At 40.6% G+C, this 19152-nt stretch overlaps 1 protein-coding gene across 1 annotated transcript in view; it reads left to right on the top strand.

Annotated features, from left to right (window-relative positions):
• The window catches only part of LOC311526538 (uncharacterized protein), a 101781-nt gene extending 84038 nt beyond the window's left edge, over positions 1 to 17743 (top strand). Inside the window, exons 2-5 of the mRNA XM_084639691.1 lie at positions 7935 to 8057; positions 11863 to 11989; positions 14799 to 14892; positions 15581 to 17743. Of these exons, the coding sequence (XP_084495817.1) occupies positions 7981 to 8057; positions 11863 to 11989; positions 14799 to 14892; positions 15581 to 15600 (318 nt within the window). The 5' untranslated portion in view covers positions 7935 to 7980 and the 3' untranslated portion in view covers positions 15601 to 17743. The remainder of the gene's footprint in view (positions 1 to 7934; positions 8058 to 11862; positions 11990 to 14798; positions 14893 to 15580) is intronic.
• Positions 17744 to 19152: the final 1409 nt, after the last annotated feature.

Genomic DNA, 19152 nt, shown 5'->3' with positions numbered 1-19152 from the left:
AATCCAAGGTCTACAATACACTTGGTTTAAAGTAGCTATATGTCTTCACTACTAATTCCTTTAATGTCTATCACAGTGGCACTCACATTGAGGCTCGGGAGCCGCAAGTGGCTCTTTAATGGGTCTCCTGTGGCTCTTTGCAGCACATGATATCAAAACAGTGTGTGATTTAATTATTAGCCAATCAGGATGAGTTTACTATGTTATTAACCAATTATAGTTGATAAAATATTTGGTCAGTCATTTTGCTACTATTAAATGGGGTGGGGGTGGGGGGAGGGGAGATGGTTCAGTGTGTGTGACTCCAAGCCTGGTTCCCAAGCCTGCAAATGCCTACTAATAAGCATTAGAGAGAGAAAGTGGATGAGGTAATATCCTTTATTGGACCAATTTCTGTCGATGAGAGAGAGAAATTTTTGAGACACACACAGCTCTTCTTCAGGTCTGGGAAAGGTACTGAGAGCATCACAGCTAAATGCAAGGTGGACCAGATAGTTTAGCATAAGTAGTTAGCATGCATTGTAAGAGACCATTCAAGGCAGAGTACCCTATTAATACCTGAGCAATCATAGGACAAAAAGAGGGAGTTAATGGGTTACTGATTGTTGTTATAAGCCATAAATCAGCTCCAAGCATAATATTTACTTGCGTTGACTTCACTAAGGTCCCAGTGCTGCAAAGGGCAGGATTGCTTGACTTGTGAAGCACTGAGTGCTCAGCTCCCATTAACGTCCATGAGTACTCAAAACTGACAGATAATTTACCCACAGATTTATTTGGATTCAGAAAAAAATTTGAATAATATCTACATTGTGGGGACTTTTTTCAGCATTGAAATGAATTCTTCCTTTTGGGATCACTTTTTGAGAAATATCACATTTTTAAGATCTTTCTAAATTTGATTTTCAAAAACAAGATTCTAATTCTTTTCAATCTTCCAGTGTATGCAGAGGCCCGGAGAAGATCTAGGTAAAAGCCAGACTGCGATACTGGCAGCCAAATTGAATAGTACCTTAGGCCGTGAATAGTCCCTTTGAAGTCAATTGTAGTAAATGCTAATAATGATGCAGAATGAGGGAGCTACATTCTAGCCTTTAATGAGGAAATATTCTAGTCTGAGCACACTTTCTCAAAACCAATGCAGTGTTTAGTGCTGGATCTATATGTATGATATAAAATTATTTCCATTTTTCTATTATGCCATATTCTTTTTTAAAATGGAAGTTTCACCTATCTTGATTAGCTCATATTTAATAAAAGACTTTATACAAGGATACAGGAAAGTCTTGTATGTGAAGTATTCAAAACTGCTCAAACATTTTTTTACACATAAAAGGTAATGTCATGTAACAAAAATCAGTGTGATTTTATATTTTTACTAAGTTATTTGGCAAGCAGTGATCTAAAAGAGCCACATCAATGTAAATATGTTTTCTCACAGCTGACTTTTAGCATTAGCTCCTTGAAAGTGAATAACGTTGGGCAATGTTTCAAAAGTTTAGTCTGGGTGGAGTTAAAAATGTTAATCCACAGATTTCTGTTTTTTCTTTGCCAGTAGAAAAATTTGCTTAATCAGTTGTCTCCCTCCCCACACTCCAACCCTTCTCTCTCCAGCTGATAGCAGTCTCCTGTGTGCTCTATTAGCCTCAATACGAGCACTGTTTACTGAAATGTCATGTTTAATTGTAAATGATAACACTGCATGCATGGTAAGTAGAGACTAGAAAGTAGTTCCTTTGACCTTTATTATTTCAGTTGCCCAGATCAGTTTAAGCTGCAGTCTGAAATATCTGCATTTTCTGGGTCCTGACCATTAATAAAGGACCGGTCTTTGCACACTGATAGATGCACAATATTCTTTGATTGCCACTGACTGTGAAGGGAACTAAAGGCAGACTAGTTACTCACATTTATCTCAGGGTGGAGCTCAGAAGACACCAATACTCAGGTTGGGAACAAGCTCCTAGGTGCCAAAAAGAGAGGGAATAATCTGTAGCTGGTGTTTTAAAATACCATACAAATCTTCAGTCTCCCACCCATGTACTTAACACAATTGGGCAGAATCCTGGCTCTATGGACACAACAGGAGTTTTACCATTGACTTAATGGGGCCAATATCTCACCCATGGGATTTAAGTTTTACCTCCATGCATTTAAAAATACTCCATAAAACTAGTTTCCTGGGTTTCAATACAGTTTTAAAGTCACACTGTCAGAGTGTGACTGAGTAGTTGTTCCCTTAAGGGTGTACTGCCTAATGGTCTGTCCACCCTGCCATGGCTCTTTAAGAACTGAAATGTCTGATTATAGATGCAATGACCTGGAAGATATTAGGAGAGAGGAAGCAGTCCCAGTAAGAAGTGTTTGGGAGAAAATCCCATTTCTGTTTCTTTAAGGGCCAAGGATTAGGGAGCCTAGCAAAGAGGGGAGGGCAAGTCTCCCCTGTCACCCAAACAACTGGGGATGAACTGGGAGAAGGGGACCAGCATAAATGCTGTCTTCTCCCTAATAACAAGGAAGACGCCAGCAGGAGAAAGTTGTTAAACCCTGTGAGCCTGAAGGCTGAGTAGGGGCAGCTGAGGCAGAAGCTGGCTAAAGTACTGCACTGGGGTGACTTGAAGCCCAACTCCAGGAGGAGAGCTGGGGATTCCTGGTAAGGAGAGGGACAATAGTTTCTTGAATTATCCAGCTCCAGCAGTGTGGCTGGGGCTCGTGCCATCAGGAGAGAGACAGAGCCTGAGAAATAACCTTGAGGGGCCTGTGAACAGAGTTTAGGGGCAGGGGAACGATGAAAGCAAGAAGCACCTTTTCGTTATTTGGAACTTTTTGTTGTAGATCCTTTTTGTATACGGTTTTGTAATAAGCCAGTCCCAAGGAGGTGTCAAGAAGGCCTGAAGTGGAGTTATGGGAAACTGAGGCAGGGAATATCTGTAGTGCCACACTAACTCCACAGGGGACACTACAGGGCGGGCATGTCCTATGACACCAAGAGAGTGGTGCTAAAGCAGAATTGATAGTTATGCACAACAAAAATAATTTATTTCTAGTAATACCACTTATTTTAAAAGGGTTAGAAATGTGATCTTAATAGAGTTTGTGGGTTTAGGGAGAATCCAAAACTAGTTTTTCAAAAACTTTGAAGTTTCCTTTTTTTAAAAATTTCAAAATGTTTGAAATGGAACCACTTGAAAATGATTTTTAAAAAATGCTTTTTCCCAAATACTTTCCCCATAAACATTATTGAAATGATTGATAACTTTAGTTTGCCAAAAGCTGTGGGGTGGGTTTGTTTTTGTTTGGTTTTTTTAGTAATAGGATTTAAAAAAAAAACTGGAAATCCTGGTTGCTGGTGAACAAAACACTTCAATAAATCTTTGATCATTTTACATCTTAAAAAATGCAATAAAAGCCACAAGCCTTTTTTCCCTAGTAAACAAAAAAACTCAAGTGTCTCAATTTTTGTGTAAAACTTTATTTTGGGGGAAAAGAAGACCTTGCTTAAATGAAACAGTTTAGTTTGCAAATTTGTGACCAGCTCTACATTTTAAGAGTTATAATACAAATCTCTCACCATTTAGCTGGCTGTAAAATGTTGTGCTCCCCTTGAAATGTAGAAATCACTTTAGATAAGCTATTACCAGCAGGACAGTGGGGTGGGAATAGGTATTGTTTCATATTCTCTGTGTATATATAAAGCCTGCTGCAGTTTCCACGATATGCATCTGAGGAAGTGAGCTGTAGCTCACGAAAGCTTATGCTCTAATAAATTGGTTAGTCTCTAAGGTGCCACAAGTCCTCCTTTTCTTTTTGCGAATACAGACTAACACGGCTGCTACTCTGAAACCTTGAAATGTAGTGTGCTGCAATTGGCTGTGAATGATCTCAGAACTCTTGCATGTCTAGCCATGATGGCTGGGAATGCTGCATAAGGGATGCTTTCAATGCCACAGGGACTGCTATTGATTATTATAATCATTTTAGTTTTATGTCTATAGCTGCAGCAGTGTACTAGTTGCTTTAAAAGGATGTAATGCAGAATACAACACCCACCATTGTCTTGCTTTTAGCCCCTTGAAGGCTGGCTGTGGAGTGGCACTGCAGCCAAAAAGGATGCTGTTACCCGCATTCCTAGCAGTAGGGTGAACGCTGTCTTTGTGCAAACTGCTAAGTGGGAGGAAGTAGAAAATATGTGGCAAACCCAGCTCACACAGCTGTGTTCACAGAAGAGCCCTGGTAGCAGAACTGGTACAGGTTTGCTGTTCAGGGTGTGGGGTGGCGTTTGGATTTAAACAGCTGTGTAGGAGGTGCACAGCTTCTCTGTGGGGGTTCCTTGTGTAGCAAAGCACAGATGTTAGGTGGCTGGGGGGGGGGCAACGGATCTGCTAGAGCGGGTGGATCCTTCAGTCCTGCACCTGCCCCCACAGGCAGAAGCATGTTGGGGCTAATGTAACCAAAGCAAAATGTAGCTGTCTTTCCATGTCCATAGTTGGAGGAGTCTTTCCCCAGCTTCGCCCCCTGGAGATGTCCAGTGCCCAGCACAATAGCTGGGCTGGGATCTATCCTTGATTTTGACCCTATATTTGGAAAAAATGCCTGGGGGAAAAGGGAGGGGTTTAAAAAAACAACCCAGTCAATCTGGCTTTGATAGCTCAGTTCCTGCATTGGAGAGGGGAGTTCCGCCCTAGCAGAATGCCCAGCAGGGGGTCTAATGGAGTCATGGGGAGAGGCCTTTAGACACAAGAAAACATGTTTGGGAAAATTCTTTGAGTTTTGTTTCCCTGTCATTCTGTGGGTGGGTGTGTAGCTTCTGCTGGTGTTGAGGCAAATTCTAGGTCTTTCCAGTTTTTGCTTCTTTTACCACTATCTTCTGTTCATAGCTGTTCTTTGGCGAGAAGAAACAAAAGGAAGCTTCCCCAGTATCTGTTCCACAGAGAAAAACGTCAAGGACACTTTGTACTAAACAAATGTTGGATTGGGGGAGGGGGTGGAGGGGAGGGATGGTATTTGTATTTCTAAAGAATGTGGATATCTTCCCTTCCTCAGCAACACCAAAAACTCCTTATCTGGGAAGGCTGCTACCCCCTTTCACCTGAGCGGTTAGCTGAATTCAGGGTGTTGTGGGTTTTGCCAATGAGAAGGAGAAATTGATCGTAGTCAGGTATTTCTTTGATGTCATCTTTTTTTATTTACAAAGAATGTACAAAATGCTGTTTCCCAGAATACAGGAGGAACCAGACAGGAGATAGGCTTGGAATTATAAGCAAAAAAACCTCTTTTACCAACACCAGACCCAGAAGCCTCCTCTCTAGCTTCTCTCAAGGTTACATACAGTGCTTGTCCAGGCTGTTTTCTCCTTTTGTGTGCTCACACACATAGTATGTCTGCAGCTGCCTACGCTGTTGGAAGGGATTTTACTGTAGGTGTAGGAACACCATCGATGGAACCATTCTTCCGTCAGAAGGGTGGGTGGTGCATCTGGTCTGACATACACTGCGGCTTAGGTTGGCATAGTTTTCACACCACTGACCGACATAGCTGTGCAGCCTCAGTTTTCAGTGTAGACTAGGCCAGATGTACCACCCACTCTTCTGATCAAACAATTTCCAGCAAACCCTTCTGCCCAAGTCACTCCACTTTCTGAGCACCCTTGCATGTGCCTCTTATTTCTGCTTTTAAAAAAAATATGCTTGTGGTTTGGGTTTGGAGACTGCTGTTACGTCAGTCACTTCTATTATTCATCCTGAATGAAAGCCAGCAGTTTTGCCTAACCCTTAACAAGAAGGTTTAACCCACCCCACAACATGATCAGTGATCAAATGTTTGTTTTTGAGTGTCTTTGACTTCTTATTAGGAAATTAAAGAGAAATTATAATAGCAATACTTAGATTTAGAAGCATAAATTGATGTTTGAATCTTTAGTATAACTTAAGCCATTCCATACTTTCAATACTTTTTCCATTCCTTCTTTTTAAGTCAGAATTGGTGTATACTTTTAGGGGAAATGGATTGTGCATGAGAAAGTATTCTCCTTTATCGCCTAGAATAGGCTAAGCTGCTTTATCTGGCTGGTTTATTTTCATTGGTTTGAAATGTACTAGATTGTTTTTATTAGGTATTGATAATTTGTTTAAAAGTAGCTTGGCAGAGTTAGTGTTTGTTGCATTAATTGATTGGTGGGAAGCTTTACTGCTTGTTGTGTTCCCATTGATTCCTGCTATTTTTAATTTCAAGTGCTTCATTTGTAAGGGCCAGTCTACACTGGCAATGCTAAAGTGCTGCTGCGGCTTGTGTGGTCGCGGCAGAGCGCTGGGAGAGCTCTGGAGAGCGCTAAAAAACCTGCCTCCACGAGGGGCGTAGCTACCAGCGCTGGTGCACTGTCTACACTGGCGCGTTACAGCGCTGAAACTTGCAGCAGTCAGAGAGGTGTTTTTTCACACCCCTGAGTAAGACATTTACAGCGCTGTAAATTGCCAGTGTAGACAAGCCTTGACGTCTTGGTGAGCTCCAAATCTGTTTTGATAATTATTGAAACTCTACCAGATATTTTCCCCCTCTGAACAGGTTCAGTTTATTAAGTGGAGATATTTTCTGTTCTCTTTATTTAACATTCAAATTTCCTTTGGATTATGTTGCAGGACCAGGTGATTTGGTTTATGATGTTAATATCTTGGGACTGTGCCCCTCCCAGATCATCACAGAAGGGAACTTCTGTGGAGGGATTTCTCTGAAGAAGTAGATGTTCACAGTCTCTGTGGCATCTTCCTCTCCCCCATCCCTGCACCTAAGGAGAACTCTCCTGTAGGATCTGAGGAAGGGGCTAGAGACAAGGGTGAGCAAGTCAGGGGTGCAGAAGCAGAAACCGTGTGCACACCTGATCTTGGAAATGTTCTCTTGATATATTCTAGTAGAGAGAGAAGTATGAATACCATTGTACAAGACACTGGTAAGACTTTATTTGGAATACTGTGTACCATTTTGGTCACCCATGTTCAAGAACGAGGAATTTAAACTGAAATAGGTGCAGAGAAGAGCTACGAGGATGATCAGGAAAATGGAGGGCCTATTTTCTGAGAGGACACTGAAAGAGGTTTGTTTGTTTAGTCTAGCAAAAAGAAGGCTGTCTGTAAATACATTCAGGCAATAAATATCAAGGAACATGAAAAGCTATTTAAGCAAAAGGACAATGTGGCACAAGAACAAATGAATATAAACTGGCCATGAACAAACTGAGGCTAGAAATTAGAAGGTTTCTAACCATCAGATGGGTGAGGTTCTGGAACAGCCTCCCAATAGGAGTTGTGGGGGAAACAACTTAGTTTTGAGACAGATGGACAAATTTAGGAGTGTGATTATGTGACCAGGAAGGCAGGATTAAGAACACTTTTTACTCTTTCCAATAGAAGGCCACATTTTGTTAGAAACTTTTTAAAAACTTCTCCTTTAGTTACATTTCAGTAAAAGAAAAGGGAGAAACACAACTACAGCAAGAAAAATAAGCTCCTAGATGTTCACAGTCCTATTCATTATAGTCATTGTGGTACAGGGCAATAAAAAATGCCTGTAGTGGTTGAATTATATGTTCTAGTAGCAACTATTAAAAAATAAATACAAAAATAGTGCTTCTGGGTTCCATCAGCAAAAGGAATAAACACAAATGAACAATATGCCCACGGATAGCAATTGTATCAGAAATAACTTTCTATGAATCTCTGTCTCAAGAGTAACACATTTTCCCTTAAAGTCCTATTGAATTTTTAAAAAAATGTCCAGGATTTCTCACTCTCAGTACTGGCATACTAGCTTTGAAATATAGCCCCCCCCCCCTTTTTTTTTTTATACTACTACTGAGCTGGGCCCGAAGTGATCTATAAATAATTAAAACAGAAGTTGAGTTTACTTTCTTCACTGTGCCTGTGCAATCTTTTTTTCCACAGAGTTCTAAAAACAAATAAGATACCTGGATGAATTGCACAGAGAATTATGTTGAAGGCTCCAAAAGCAGCTGTACGAGACAGTGTTAACGTCATGGGAAGAACGTTCTTTTACTTTCCACATCGGTATAGATCATATCTGTATAATATAATTCACACACTTCAGTTAGACATAAATGCTATATTCGCTGTTGGGGAAAATCTAAATGTTTAGCCTAGGGTCAAAAAGTGACTTGGTGCACAAGGTGGAGTGGGTGAGGATGGGCACTGAATGGGGGAACCTGCTATCGCAGACCTTCCACTTCCCTAGACTGTCAGTCTGCTCAAGGCTGGACAAAAGGGGCAAGGAGACAGCTGGGTCATGCTGCATGCTCCTTATCTCCAACTCTGCACCAGCCAGCATAGCTGGGTGGCTGTGGAGAAAAGCATATGCTGCATCCTCTTAAGGGGGCAGAAATAAGTGCATTTCCCAGGAGGTCTGGGAGGCATTGCTTACCATTCTTCCCACCGCTCATCCTCTTCCAAGCTGTGTCTTAATGACAGTACACTAAAATCTATTTCTCCTTTACAGTACACTAAAATCTATTTCTGTATATGCCCTAAGCATCTCCTACTGGTTACACTGGGTATGGAAGCTAATGGCGACAAGGTCATCTCCACTGATACAGTATGTGTTCAGAAGACATAGGTATACCACAAATAGCAACAAACATGCATTCTCTCTCTCTCTTTTTTTTTATTTATTATTTTTCTCATTTTCTAATTGTGAAGAAAATATTAACCAGGGAAGTTACTATTTCAGCTAGTTTTCACCAGACTTTAAAGAAAGAGAAAATCAGTGTTTAGCCACCGCAAACACACCACTACTTACTAGCCAATATGGCACCTTGGGATTGTTCTGGATGAAAGGCGTGATGTAAGAATGAAGTATTAGCAGCAGCATGACTTTATATGCCTGTAAGTACATTTCCTGGTGGTCTGGGTAGCCTGCATGTTATGCCGGGACAGCTGCTGCCATTTAACAATTCCTGTTCGGTGAACAACGTGTAGCAGTAAAAAGCCATGGAGCAACTATGAAAGCAATTGTAACATACATGCAACTGAGACTTGCCTACAGACTCTCTTACTGTACAGTACATGCAACTAAGACTTCTGCCGCAGGCTGTCTTAACTTACAGGCTATTTTTAAAGCCAGGGTTGTTTTATTTTTTAATCAATAGACATTCCAAGGTTGCCTCTCTTGAGATAAGCAGCAGCAGAATCATTACTCTTTCCTTTCTTGGAATGTGTACACACCCATTCTTTTGTACAATGAAGAGCGAGGCTGTTAGGCCAAGTTGTATGGTTTCTCGTTGAGTTAAGGTTAGGGTGTTTGGGTGTATGTTCTATTAACCTTATTTTGTCAAGACGCGGCCAACCACAAGCTCAACCACTGTACCCTTTACCCCAACCTCAGTCTGTATGGCTTTAGATTTAAGGCCCTCTTGTGTGTCTTGAAAGCACCAAGCACACTATGGGCGTTAACATAAATTAATAATAATGATTCGAAGGGCCAAATTCTGCCCTGAGGTACATGCACAGAAATCCCATTGACTTCATATGTATCTCTGAAGGGCCAAACTAACACAAATCCCATTAACGCCATTCAGTTTTGCCAGGAGCTCAGTATTTTTTAAGCAAATGTTCCTAAGTAAAGCATCATTCTGCTTGGAAGGAATTCCAAACCCACATAAAGCCTGAATAAACAGGGTGTGAGGCTGTTCCACAACCTCTCTGTGGCTGGTATTCCAGCCCTTGATCTAGAGTTGGCACTGTGCGATTCCCTGTACATCTCTTTCCAGGGGCTCGTGGCCACTGGATGAAGAGAACTGCGGACTTGGCCTGCCATAAACCTGCCTTCCTCAATGAATTAATGTTGTTAAGTTTATATGTATAATAAGTCAATATAGTCTATTAAGTTCTAAAATAGGTTTGCCTATTCAGAGGAAGACAAGCATTGTGTAAGGTATATCAACATCTCTTTATTTAGCTCAGTGTCCAGGATCACAAAGCCCTTTATTCTTTTTTCCTGAAAGCCACAGAAGTTTTACTTCCCTTCAACAGGTTTGATGGCATTTTTTGAAAAGCCTAAACCTCTATAAGTACGGTAGGTGCAAAGCAAACACAAGTTCTTTTGTGTCTGAATTTCTGGTGTTCCTGATGCCCTTTTCAGAGTATGTAAAGCCTAATATTGGCTTCGTCAAGTAGTAGAATAATGTGAATCCCTGAAGAATAAAATATTTGCTCCAGATGGGGAAGTATTTCTCAGTGTGAAGTCAAAGGGGAGTTGTATGCAAAAGGGAACCTCAGTTTGTACTGAAAAGGCTTTTTGTGTGTTCTTTCATAGCAGAAAGATTTCAGTGCATTTATCGCGTGGGCAGGCGAAAAGCTGACAGTTGGAAGTTATCTTTCTCAGATGAACTCTCTGCCTTTCTAATTTGGCATGTTTCCATTTTCTCAGTAGCTCCAATACATTTTACGATGACTGGAAGCTTTCATAACAAATACTGGTGATCAAAATCATTACCCTGACACCCAAATGAGTTCAACATGTTTCATCTCCTACATAGCTGAATTTTTTTCAGTTTAGCCACGTAACGATCTAGCTCCTGATTTTGCAAACACTTGCTCCTGATAACCCCACTGACTTTTTATATTATTTTGCCTGCATAGTGCAGTGATTGGTTCCCTGTAAAGACAGTGGGCAAAATGCAGGATCAGTCTCGAAGTTGTATGCAAGTGTAATAAAACACAAATGCAGATGTATACTGTGCAAGACATTTGGATGATATTTTCCTTTCAGTTTCTACTGCTGAAAAACAACTCGATGGCCCTGATCAGGCAAGGTGCTGTGCTCCACACAAGGAGTAGATTAGAGGATGTTTAAGTACTTTCCAGTTTGAAAGTACTTGAACATCCTCTAATCTACTCCTTGCACTAATGCTCAGCACCTTGCATTATCAGACCCATTTGGCAGAGGTCAGCAGAGGCTCAGAGACAAAATTTTCACTTTAAGGGTCTGATCCTGAGAGATGCTGAGGACTTGTGACATCCACTGAAGTCAGTGAGAATTTCAGATATTCAGGATCTAAGTATCTCAGGACTTGTCTACACAGAGAGCTGTACTGGTCTGACTTAAAGTGAGATTTTAAACCTGTTTAGTTAATCTGCTACAAAAGGCTGTCCTGGGCACTTTTTATTTCAGTTGGCTTAAATTGATTAGGAACAGGTTCAAGATAAATTGAAGTAAGAGTGTCTATGCAGAGGTCTGTCTCAGTTTAACTACACCAGTACAAGCTTGTGTCTAGACTAGGCATTACATTTTTCCATCAACCATATAGGAAAACCTAAAAGCTTAGAACAATAAGAACAGATAATTGTGTTGGTTTAAGTGAACAGATGGAGCCAAATGCTGACATCACCGTTCCATCTGGTTTGAGCTGCTCCACCCTGAAACATCTGTATGCCACTCCTCCTCCCAGCCATGGTGAAGGGGGCATGCTAGGGGAATGGAGCATAACTGGAGTATAATGCCACCATTACTTCCTTCTCAACTGAGGATTCCATTTTGGGGTGAAGGAGGGAAGAGTTATCATTCTAGCCCCTTAAGATGATGTCATGTGAAGGGTCTCTGAGATATCACACCAGAAAGGTGCAACCAGGGCCATTCCTAGGGGGGTGCAGGGCCCTGGACAGAAGTGACAAATCCGTCACTTATGGGACCAACCATGCTGGCCAGTCGCACTGGCCCACGGTGCCCCACAAAGCGCAGGGCCCAGAGCAGTCGCCCCAATTCACCGTACCCAAGGGATGGCTCTGGGTCCAAATGTTACTCATTTTACACCAGACAAAAGAATCTCTGATGTGTAACTAAATTCCTATCTCTCCCCAGCAAGGGAAAATATAAGTGGGACTTCTGGTGTAAGGATGATGGGCTCAGGCTGAAAGAACATCTCTTAATTGACGAAAGTAATGGCCATGTTGCAAGAAATACCAGTGCTCCGTACTCAACATGGGATGTGAGTAAAATCAGCTGCAGTTACTGAAAGGAATGCTGAAGCACGAGAAACCAGTTTAGAAAGTGAATATGAGAAGTCAAAATAGACTGCAGCTTTTGCATGAAAGATGTACTGCAAGTTCAGACTGACCCACTCCCTTCTCAGCCTTTAAACCAACTCATGCTGCTGAGAAAAACCAGGCAACAAAAAGCTAATTGAATTTTAAAGAAGCCTGCTGGGAAAACAGGAAAGTTGATAAAGAGCTAAATATAAAATAATTTAATAAAATAAAATATGTTTGAAGTGAGAACACAAAAAGGCTGAATTCATTGAAATCTGCAGGAAACCAGAAGTTAAAAATAAATCCGCAATGACCCTAGTAAATACATCAGTAGCATCAGAGCATGGATCATATGTACAGTCTGGTCACACATCGTGCACACCATAGCATACATTTTTATTTCCTTGGGGCAATAGTTCTTACTGCATATCAGCATGTTCTTTTTATTCTTCATCAGTCATTCTATTAACACAGAGATAGAGCACTATCTCTAACTGCTCCCTGTGGTAAAGATGTCATTCAATATAATGGCACAGCTACCTTGGGAGATTATATAGTAGGAATACTGTGGGCATGGAGCAACGAACCAGCCAGTCTGTGCATACATTTCAATTTGCCGGTTTACATCCTGTACATCAAGGAAAAGAACATGGGGGGGGGGGGGAATAGAATATGAGAGGATGTGATGGAGGGCTAAAAAAGGGACACTGATTGCAGACAAATGGCATTGTAGAAAGATCAAGAAAGTAATTAAAAAAAATGTTCCCTTTTAAGTATAATACAATGAAGTAAATGTTCTGTCAATATAGTAGTGCTTGAAATTGTGTTATTTATTGAATGTATCTGAAGCAAAATTACAATAGCAGGGTGACTACAGATAGCATCACACATTTATATAGTGCACTGTACTGTGAATTACACTGTACAAAAGCAAACAGGAACATAGAAATTGTCACAGCGGAACAGATCTGAGGTCCAACCAATCCACTATCCTCTCTGACAGTAGCCAGCACCAGGTGCTTTGGAGGAATGTGTAAGAATTGTGCACACTGGGCAGATGTGGGATAATCTGCCCCAGACACTAGGCCTCTTCCAGATCTCTAGTTAGAGAATGGCTTAAGCCCTGAAACATGAGGTTTAATATCTCTTCCAAAAGTTTTGTTCTCATTAATCATGCTAACTCTTGGATGGTTATACAGATATCCATTCCTTTTAGAATCTTGTTACATTCTTGAGCTCAGTGACTTCCTGTGGCAGAGTTCCAGTCTAATTACATGTGTGGGGAAAGTATTTCCTTTTATTGGTTTTGAATTCCCCGTATTTTAATTTCACTGAATGACCCTACCTGCCCCAGTGAGTCTGAACCAAATTATATTGTGGTCACTGTTACTTAGACTATGTCTACATAGCTGTGTTGGGTAAGGGTGTGAAGAGGTGCGATCCCTGACCAACGTAGCTGGGCCAGCAGACATCACTGGTATAGCCACAGCAATTCTTGCAAAACTGAGCTCTTACTGATATAGCTTGTTTCAGTCATGGGGGATAGATTTACTATACCAGTGTAGTTGTGTCCACACACTAGGAGTGCTTTGCAAATAGAGTATATTGATAATCCTGTACTGGTAAATACTGTTAGCGTAGACATAGCCTTAGTGGCTCATTACTATTACTTCTTGAATTCGCTTCTTTGTGTTGCTTAAGACTAAGGATAACCTCTCCTGTGTGCTCTAGAACCAGCTGCTCTTAGAATGAGTACTTAAAGTGTTGAGAAATTTTCACTTAATTTTATTCCATTGTGCCATTTGATTAGTTTATATGGGGGTAATTGAAATCTACCCTGTGACAGGGTCAGTCAGGCCTTATCTGCCCTGACTGCAGATGTCAGCACCCTGGTCTCCACCCGCTATCTCCCCCTCCCCCGCACAAGGAAAACCTGCTCAGGCCAGGCTACCAACATAATTAGTCCTCCAGAAGCCTAGAAGAGCCAGGAGAAGACACTGACCAATAGGAAACCAGCAGGCCAGTTAAGAAGGCTTGCCTGAGCCCTCTAAGGGGTATTTCCAAGTAAGCCTGGGACAGAAGAACTCCTCGGTACTACCCCAGGACCAGGTGAGGTCCTTTGTTTAAACACTGTTTCGTCACTTTTTGTGACTGTTTCAGTTTAAAGGTGCTGACAGCTAATTCTTGAGTTTGGTTGTAAGACTGATACCAAGCTCATTGCATGGGCCATTCTGCTCCAGCCTGCCTGCCACACCCCCATTATTATTATTATTTGGTTAGATTTTGCTGCTGCTTTAATCTTTTGTGCACTCATTGTTAGATGTTAATAGAATGTGCTATTACTAAGGCATCCTTTATGTATACAGGCTTCAGAGTAGCAGCCGTGTTAGTCTGTATTCGCAAAAAGAAAAGGAGTACTTGTGGGATGAAGTGAGCTGTAGTTCACGAAAGCTTACGCTCAAATAAATTTGTTAGTCTCTAAAGTGCCAAAGTACTCCTTTTCTTTTATGTATACAGTGTATGTATTCTGACATTTAAAATACTTCAGTATCATCCATCGTATTTCAATATATCCCCCATTTAAATATTAATTTGTGTATGCTGTAAGTGGACTGTGAATTACTTACTAAAATGAAGAGTTAATTAAAAAGTTACGGTTAAGGCAACCTTCTGTCACAAACTATAGAAGTATTCTGTTAAGCAAGTACCCTATCTGATCACTTATCACTGTGATGTCTTTGCATTTATGTGATTGTTTTGCATCATTAGAAGAAAAGAAAAGCCAAACGCTGTGTTTTTCAAACATTCTTCAGACAGATCAAGGACTGGAGGTTGATATATTATCACACCTTTAGGAAAGCAGGTAAGCAGAATGCTTAATTCTTTCTGTTCAGGGGATCATCAAGAAGATAAGCAGCAGGTTGATACTGGGAATTGATACATGCTTATATGACAAGATTAGCAGTGGATTTAACAGACCAAATAACACCAACAATGAATTAAACTAAAAGACAAAGCAAGCCTGTAAAAATGGGAAATGAGCAAAGATCTAAGTTGTCCAGCTGGACAATCAAAATGTGGAAAGGACTGCAGCTATGTTGGTGTAAAACAACTTGAATTTTTAAACTCCTTTGAACTTAATTTGATTTTAAACATATTTGATCAAATACATATTTTCTAATGTAGACATGAGCAGATCTGCAATGTGATTTGTTTCACCTGACCAGAATATATTTGTGAGCATGCAATACTGTAATGTAGTAATGGAATTTCTGGGCTATTGTTGCTATTTTGAGCTTTATTTTATAAAACCAGAAAATAATGATTGAGCTGCACATATACCAAATAGAATATTCAGAACAAGTAAAAATGTCTTTGAGACCTCTGTTTAAAATAACACCAAAACTTGCATCCCCTGAAAGCTTTGTAAAAGAGTATTTCTAGACATGGAGTCCTGGACAAAGTATGTCACAACAGTTGGCCTTTTTGATACCATCATACAAACCATAAGAATAAGTGCACAATCTTAGTGTTGCCTTCTACATTTGCAGAAATACAAGTAAATATGTGAGGATGTCTTCAATAATTCTGAATAGAACAGCTGCAGTTGTATTCGAAGATTCATAAAGACCTACAAAAGACCTCATGAATTTCTAAACACTAATGGAAGATAACATATGCAGAATAACATCTGCTCATGTCTACTAAGGTCTATTGTTCCATCTGGCAAGACAAAGGATTTCACAGAATGTGTACTGTTTATGTGTTTTCTAAACACTTTATGTGACATAATTTCTATAGTTCATTTGTACATACATGAATATCTTTTCACACAAGCCCTCCACAATCAAATAAGAATTAAGAGGAAAATCTGTTCTTCTTTTAGTCTTTTCTAGATATTGGAGTTTTCCTCTGAAAATGAATTGTAATTACCCAATGGGCAAAAATTATTGATGAGACAATTGTGAGCCAAAAGATTAGTCTCCTCTTACATTTTTTTTCTTTCCTCTTGTATTGATGTGTTTATAGAGTTTGACCAGAAGGGACCATCAGGTACCTCCCTCATCACAGACATCCTTCTCTGGCTGTAGGCATCACTGTAGAGCCAGTTTAGATTTTGGAATGTGAGCTTCCAGCCTTAAGTGTTAGGGAGGTGGCAACCCACTTTCTAGATGTAAAGCAGTCCAGAAATGGGAAACCAATCAACACTGCAGCCCACAAAACAGTCCAGGCTTACCCAGCAATTTCCTGCAAGGAAAGAGCCTCTGTGCAGGAGGTCTGGGCCCCTAACCCATTGAGCACCCTGGGTCATAAACAAAAAGGGAGAAACAAAGTAAAGAGGGTATGTCTAATTTCCAGTGGATCCAGGTGGCAGAGTCTCTTCAGATGTTTTCCTCATGAGCAGTCTCTGCACTGTGGAGCTAGGGAGCTCTAGCTCTGCTTATCTCTGAACGCACTAAGCTGGGATCCCCCCTTTTAAGAAGCTGCCCCTCTCCAGGTTTGACAGGTCTCTCCGGTGCACTGGGTTGGGGCTGATTGTGCCCAGAGGAGCTCTTTAACTCCTTTCTGACTGGGTTGGGAACCTATTCTACCACAGAAGGCTTGCCAAAGTTTTCTCCCAGGAATGCGTTTTCTGTGTATGCTGAATTCCCATGCCCAAAGAAACATCATGGGGCTTTCAATAATACTGAAAATACTAGCATGTCATTAATATAAATGATAGCACTGTATTGCCTTAAGTAATGTGCTTAGTCCAGTCACTTCATTTAGGGAGGGAGGGAGAGATGCAGCAAAAATGAAGAAGGCCTAAAGACTGGTGATGAAAATTATTAAAGGCAGGGAGAATCTTCCATATGAGCAGAGATTTTAAATTATTTGCACATTCATTATCATCATTATAGGTTCTCATGTATCTGTAATGTTAGGAACTATGATCTTATCATCTACTATTTGACCTTTTAATCTCTATTACAACAGAACATGTCTTTTTGGCAGCCACTAGCACTCCTGAAATGTGTTTATTTGATAAAATATCCAGTCACAAAAATGTCAACAGATGTAGAACCAAAGTGGTACAGATGCGGGACTTTGTGTAAAGATATAGCATTAGTGGTTTAAACCTTGCGCTCACTATACTTGTGCACTACTGAAATCAGGATAACATCTCCTGAATGGTTAGGATGTCAACCTAATAGACAGGAACATCTGTGCCTGTTATTAAGCTAGTGTGATGTTGTTGGCTGTTGGGTTTTGAAGAGCAGAGTTCCAAAGCAAGTAATGTTAACAACGGCAGACACACCTGAGCTGCTGAATAGGCTACTCTTTCTTCACCTGGGATGCACATTAACTTCCAAGAACATCGCTATGCAGTTTCTGTAGCCGTGAAAAAATGAGTTTTAGATCTTGTGCATAATAATTAGCGTTCCATCTGGAGGAACGGGGTATTCTGTAGAGATGTTACAGGGAAATTTACCCCCTATTTTGCTCGTCAGAAGACCCCAGCAGCTCTGTATAAAACAGCTGCATAGAACAAAGAAATGCCAGTTGCAAACTGGCAATGTTTTCAAGAATAACATTAAAACCAGCAACTGAGTTAACCTATTGAGCAAGTTTTAAGCTCCCATCCCTACGCATAAGTGCCAAATTATTATATTATGAGAGAAGATTTTCTCTGGAGGAAATTGATAATGGCAGTATTGTAACATTCAGGTTTAGAAATGCTTCACTTCTGCTGCTTTTGTGAGCACTAAGCTGCATGAGAACTGTGTAGTTAAAATAAACATATTGCAATGAGAAATCCTGTTGTATTTGCATCCATTTAGATACAGTGCCAACAGCAGGAGTTTCCTTTTACTTTGATCACCTTTGCAACTTGTAGGACATTCTTGTTACTACACAATTCACTTATGCCAGTAAGATGCCCCTACCTCAACCCCATTCCACTATTCTATCCCTTCCCATCCCATATTTTATTCTTCAAGTAGTTTATTTAATGTAACATTTTTGGCATTGAGTTTTCTGTTAATATATTTCTGTAAATTTGCCTGGCCTGATTCACATCTCATTTATGCTGGCATAGATTGAGTAATATTTCCATTGTTGTGAGGTCAGATTTGGTTACATTATGCACCTCTTTGCATTAGGTTTTCTTCCCCTTTCTCATTTCCTTCACTCCTTCTCATTGGCTGGATCTCTTGGTGCATCTTTTCCTCTTTCTTTTTCTGTATTTCCAACCAAAATTTTTGTCTGTGTTGTGTTCCATCTGTCCTTTATTTTTCTCTTCAGTGAGATCCCCAACATGTACTTGATTCCTATCACCTAAACTCTCACTCCACACTAGTACTTCTCTCCAACACACACACACACCTACTCACATTCATGGGACCTCCCAGGCAAAAACTCACAGGGGAACAGGGGGTTAGTGGGGAAAGAAACCTCTTCACAAAAGAAATGGCTCCTTGGGGGAGTGTATTAAACTGAGTCCATAGACTAATCACTGATCTTGGCTCACCTCACAATGCTTGGTCTAATTTTCCAGTGGTTCTCCCAGAGATGGCATGACAGATACAACATGAGCATGTGATTGCAAATCCAAGGCACAGTCCTTCACTGTCAAATGAACGCCTGTACTATGCTCCCCAAATTAAACTTGCATCCTGCACCCTAGCTGTCCAAGTTTCCAATTTAATGTCTCATGCCCCCTGACTGGGATCCCCATTTGGGATCCTAGCACCTCCCCGTATACTGGAGGAGGAAAGAAAGAATAACTTGCAGTGGTGAGACTAGTAAATGAGCTAGAATAGGAGACCTTTGTTAGTGGCTCTGTTCTTTAGACAAGCCGGGCAATCTGGGCAGAAAATCCCTGATCAGTTGTCTTCATCTCCATGGTATTTTATAAAAGGATTTTTTAAAACCTTAAAATAAAAACCTTTATAGTACACTTTTAAAACATGGAGCTTACTGACAAAGGTAGAAATATTATGAAAGAAGAAATCTTGAATTCTGTTCTTCACCTCCCAGCTATAGGAAATGACAACAAGTTTATAAAGCTGTTGCATACTAGAGCCACCTTTTAAAGTTAACTCCTTCCAGTGACCTGTTTTGCCAGCATGGGAGCCACCTG

This window comes from Lepidochelys olivacea (genome assembly GCF_965140295.1).
Source record: "Lepidochelys olivacea isolate rLepOli2 genome assembly, chromosome: 9".
NCBI lineage: Eukaryota > Metazoa > Chordata > Testudines > Cheloniidae > Lepidochelys > Lepidochelys olivacea.
Note: the sequence above shows the minus strand (reverse complement) of the source record. Positions and strands in the feature narration are given on the sequence as shown.